The following is a 4,728-nucleotide window of genomic DNA, read 5'->3' on the forward strand; positions in this document are numbered from 1 at the left end:
ATTACCGGTATGGTTACCTGAACTGGGACAGTTTCAACAACGTCTACATCACCAGCCGATTCCTGCGCATGGAGGCTGTCCGCTCCAGGGCAGGACTGCCCACGGTGCTGCCGCTCACCGCCCACGAGGCCAGACACTACATCCAGCCAGGCAAGGGCCCTGAGGACCCGGAGATAGGGTCCCTCCAACCCCACTGCTCTGCCCAGAAGTGCTGGGCACAGGCCTGGCTCAGGGCAGGGCCAGAGATAGGGGACGACAGAGAAAAAGAAAATTTCAGGCTTGGGAGGTGGGGGAGACACAACCCTATCCTTGGGAAGCCTCAGCCTAAAAGGGGGGGATGTCTCAGAGCATGCAAACAAAGAGAAGAGGGGCAGGTAATGCTTCTGGTAGCACCCTGGATGTCAAGACAGAGGGAAGGATAGGTGGAGAGTGGATGTGGAGCAAGGGAAGTGAAGCTGGGGAGGCTTTTGGAGGTGGTGAGCAAGAATGTGCATGCGTGCTGATATGGAGGTGAAGCAGCCAGCAGGAGGTGGGGAGCAGTGCTGTCTCTGAAGTGGGGGGCGGGGAACCACATAAGGGTATCAGGGATGCCTTAGAAGTGGGGATTCCTGGAGACTGAAAACTGGCCACCAGGTCAAGGTGGAGATACTAGGTGTGTATCTCGAGCCACAGAGGCCCTGCCCAGGAAGGGTGCTTCCTTCCCACTCTTGTACAGGGGTCCTCACAGCTTCCGCATCTTCCAGGTAAGCAGACATGACCCAGTCTGATGAGGGGCAGGAGCTGCCTCCAGGAGGGAGGTCTCTCTAGGAGCTAGGGTCTGGTGGGAAGGAGAATTGCGGAGAGTCCTCCTGACCAGCCCTCCCCCATGCAGGCTCCATCTTCTTGTCCCGGTGGGAGCAGATTTTTTGCATCCTGGCAATCTTCCACCTTGCCCGGCACCTCCTCCTCGTGCTGTTCCTGGTCTTCCTGGACTATGCCGTCTTCTGGGTCCTGGACCTGGCTCGGTACCACCTGCAGGGGGAGGTTGTGGCCCGAAGTGAGTGCCCAAATTTCCCTAGCTTCCTTAGTCCTGGGGGATGGCCTGAATGTCCCCCTGTTGCTGCTACTTACCAGCCGATGACATTGCCCGTCCTCCAACCCCATCCTCTGGTAACCCCTGTGCCCAGTTCAAGATTACACCATAACACAGTAGAGGAAAACACAAGCTCTAAAGTCAGACTGGCCTGGGGTTAAATCTCAGCAGTGTCCTTTACCAGATGGTGACCTTGAGCAGTTTGCTCAACCTCCCGGACCTTCAGTTGCCTCATCTGAACCATGGGACAGTAATGGAAGCAGCTTCTCTGGGTGGCTCTACATAGATGAGACCACATGTGTGAGTGCCTGGTGGACCTTGGATTGACAGCATGCCATAAACCAGAGAACAGAGTTAATCTAATCCTTTATACCAGAGGCCCAACAGAAAAAGTAAAAAAAAAACCAAAAACTCGAAACGATCGATAAAGCCCTTAGTTCAATACCTGCTACACAGTCAGTGCTTAACAAATGCTTTACTTTTGAAAAAATTTTAAAAATTTGATTGAAATACAGTTGACTTACAATGTTTTAATTTCTGCTGTACATCAAAGAGATTCAGTTATATGTAAATATATATCTATTCCTTTTCATATTCTTTTCTATTATGATTTATCACAGGATACTGACTACAGCTCCCTGTGCCACACAGTAGGACCTTATTTATCCATCTTATATATAACAGCTTGCATCTGCCAATCCCACACTCCCAAACCCTCCCTCTCCCAACAAATGCTTTAAAATAAACGTTTCTGGGTGGTCATGGAGTCTGGGCATGGACCCATAGGCTATCAAGGTCATTTCAGATCTGGTGGCCTGAGAAGGCAGACCACGTAGGTACCAGTGCCAGCCAGTTCTGGACCACGGAGCCAGGCCTAGTTTCCAAGAGCTGATGCCAGGGCCTGGAGCACCATGAGGGGAGCCTGGGGGTGCCTGGGGGTCCCTGGGGGGCTTCTGGTGGGGCCTGGGGGCCATCTCTATGCTTTGCACCATCCACCTGCCACCCTCCAGAAGATGTGGTCTTTTGTGCATGGTGGAGTGGGCAGCTTCGAAGAACATCCCTCACACAGGGTCTCGCTGCCCAGGCCCTGTGTTCATGTCCATAACTGTGGAAGGCACTGGCTCCACGGGGAAGATTTACCGCGACCTAGTATCGGCATTCGATGTCCTCCAGCAAGGCAACATCACCGTCCTGTCCCGACGCTGCCAGCTGCATCCCTCAGAGCCCAACTCCACTGGTTACATAGTCATCGGTATCCACACCTCCGAGGGCGCTGGGGGGACAGACAGTTCAGGGCATGAGGGACACAGCCCGCTGAGGGTGAGTGTGGCTGGCACCTGGTGCCCCCCAGCGGCAGCTTACTGGGTCTGCTGTGCCCCCAGGCGTCATGTATGGCCTTTGCTTCTTTGTCACTTTGTTCGGCAACCATGTCAGTCGGCTGCGGCGGCTCATCTGTGCCTCCTACTACCCATCTCGGGAGCAGGTGAGGGGCCAAGGCCAGCTCCTGCTCCCCCTCAAGGGGGCTAAGCTCCTGGCTGGCTGTCTTGGTTTGGGGGAGTCAGAAGCCTTCTGCAGCCCAGCTCTCTCCCTCTGGTTGAACCCCAAAGCAAATGACCTGGACCACAGAAGGGAGAAATGGTGCCTCTTGAGATAAAGCTTGCTTCCAAAGATTAGTTAAAACCCTGGGGAAGGGGACTTCCCTGGTGGTCCAGTGGCTCAGACTCCATGTTCCCAACTCAGGAGGCCCAGGTTTGATTCCTGGTCAGGGAACTAGACCCCACATGCCAAAACTAAGGATCTGGTGCAGCCAAATAAACAAATTAACAACAAAACAAATAAAAACCCTGGGGGACAGGAGCCATGCTGGTGTTGAGGTGGGAATGAAAACCTGCCATTTGTTTACTTACTCGTGACTCATTGAGCACCTACTGTATGCTGGTCACCATGCCGGTCACCATGCCGGCGGCTTCAGGGATGCAGAGATGAACCAGACACAGTCTCGAGGCAGGTTTTAACAAAACAGTTACAATGGAAAAAGTATTTTTAGGAAATTCCCTGGCCATCCAGTGATTAGGACTCCGAGCTCCCACTGCAGGGGGTGACAGGGTGAGGGTGCAATTCCTGGTTGGAGAATTAAGACCCCACAAACCTTGGAGCACAGCCAAAAAAAAAAGAGAAAGAAAAAAGTGTTTTTATTAAGGGATAAATAAACTGCTATGGAAACCCAGAGGAGGGGATGGGTGCGTCCACCTAGGGAAGCCCTGAAGTCTTCCCCCAGGAAGGGGCATTGAGCCAAGCCTACAAGGAGTCATAGGAAATGGAGACAAGGTAAAGGTAAGGGGTGGGGTGAGTGCAGAGGGCATTCCAGGCAGACAGGATCAAAGGGACCCCATCCTTGACTTCCCCTCCACCAGGAGAGGATCTCCTACCTCTACAATGTACTTCTGAGCCGCCGAACCAAGCTGCTGGCTGCCCTGCACCGATCAGTGAGGAGACGGGCAGCTGACCACAGCCACATGAGCATCCTCCTAGTGCTGGCCGGACGGTAAGCCCACTGTCTTTCCTTATAAGAAGTGGAGTGAGAGGGAGTAGAAAAAGAACCAGAGGTCAGAACGGATCACTGTCCTTCCTAGGTGTCCAGAGATTTGGTTGAAGAGGGTGCTCATTCATGAATGGATTGGGGATGAGACTCTGTAGGGGTGGGGAGTCAAAGGAGGAGGAGGACAGGAAGAAGGGAGGTTCTTGCTATAGTTGGAGGGATGGAGGTTAGACTGTAGGGAGACCTACCTTTGATTTGGAGGGTGATACGGAATGAAGCAGGGCAAAGACTAGTAGAGTTTTGCCAAGAAAATGCACTGGTCATAACAAACACCCTCTTCCAACAACACAAGAGAAGACTCTATACATGGACATCACCAGATGGTCAACACCGAAATCAGATTGATGATATTCTTTGCAGCCAAAGATGGAGAAGCTCTATACAGCCAGCAAAAACAAGACCAGGAGCTGACTGTGGCTCAGACCATGAACTCCTTATTGCCAAATTCAGACTTAAATTGAAGAAAGTAGGGAAAACCACTAGACCATTCAGGTATGACCTAAATCAAATCCCTTATGATTATACAGTGGAAGTGAGAAATAGATTGAAGGGCCTAGATCTGATAGATAGAGTGCCTGATGAACTATGGAATGAGGTTCGTGACATTGTACAGGAGACAGGGATCAAGACCATCCCCATGGAAAAGAAATGCAAAAAAGCAAAATGGCTGTCTGGGGAGGCCTTACAAATAGCTGTGAAAAGAAGAGAAGTGAAAAGCAAAGGAGAAAAGGAAAGATATAAGCATCTGAATGCAGAGTTCCAAAGAATAGCAAGAAGAGATAAGAAAGCCTTCTTCAGCGATCAATGCAAAAAAATTGAGGGAATGGGAATGACTAGAGATCTCTTCAATAAAATTAGAGATACCAAGGGAACATTTCATGCAAAGATGGGCTCGATAAAGGACAGAAATAGTATGGACCTAACAGAAGCAGAAGATATTAAGAAGAAATGGCAAGAATACACAGAAGAACTGTACAAAAAAGATCTTCATGACCCAGATAATCACGATGGTGTGATCACTGACCTAGAGCCAGACATCCTGGAATGTGAAGTCAAG

At 50.9% G+C, this 4,728-nt stretch overlaps 1 protein-coding gene across 1 annotated transcript in view; it reads left to right on the forward strand.

Moving 5' to 3' along the window:
* Positions 1–4,728, forward strand: part of DCST2 (DC-STAMP domain containing 2) — a 15,790-nt gene that overhangs the window by 2,947 nt on the left and 8,115 nt on the right. The window contains exons 7-11 of the mRNA XM_010838316.1: positions 1–150; positions 872–1,036; positions 2,157–2,324; positions 2,455–2,555; positions 3,487–3,617. The exon at positions 1–150 is cut by the window's left edge and continues 7 nt beyond it. Of these exons, the coding sequence (XP_010836618.1) occupies positions 1–150; positions 872–1,036; positions 2,157–2,324; positions 2,455–2,555; positions 3,487–3,617 (715 nt within the window). The remainder of the gene's footprint in view (positions 151–871; positions 1,037–2,156; positions 2,325–2,454; positions 2,556–3,486; positions 3,618–4,728) is intronic.

Source organism: Bison bison, unplaced genomic scaffold (assembly GCF_000754665.1).
Source record: "Bison bison bison isolate TAMUID 2011002044 unplaced genomic scaffold, Bison_UMD1.0 scf7180017864093, whole genome shotgun sequence".
Classification (NCBI taxonomy): Eukaryota; Metazoa; Chordata; class Mammalia; order Artiodactyla; family Bovidae; genus Bison; species Bison bison.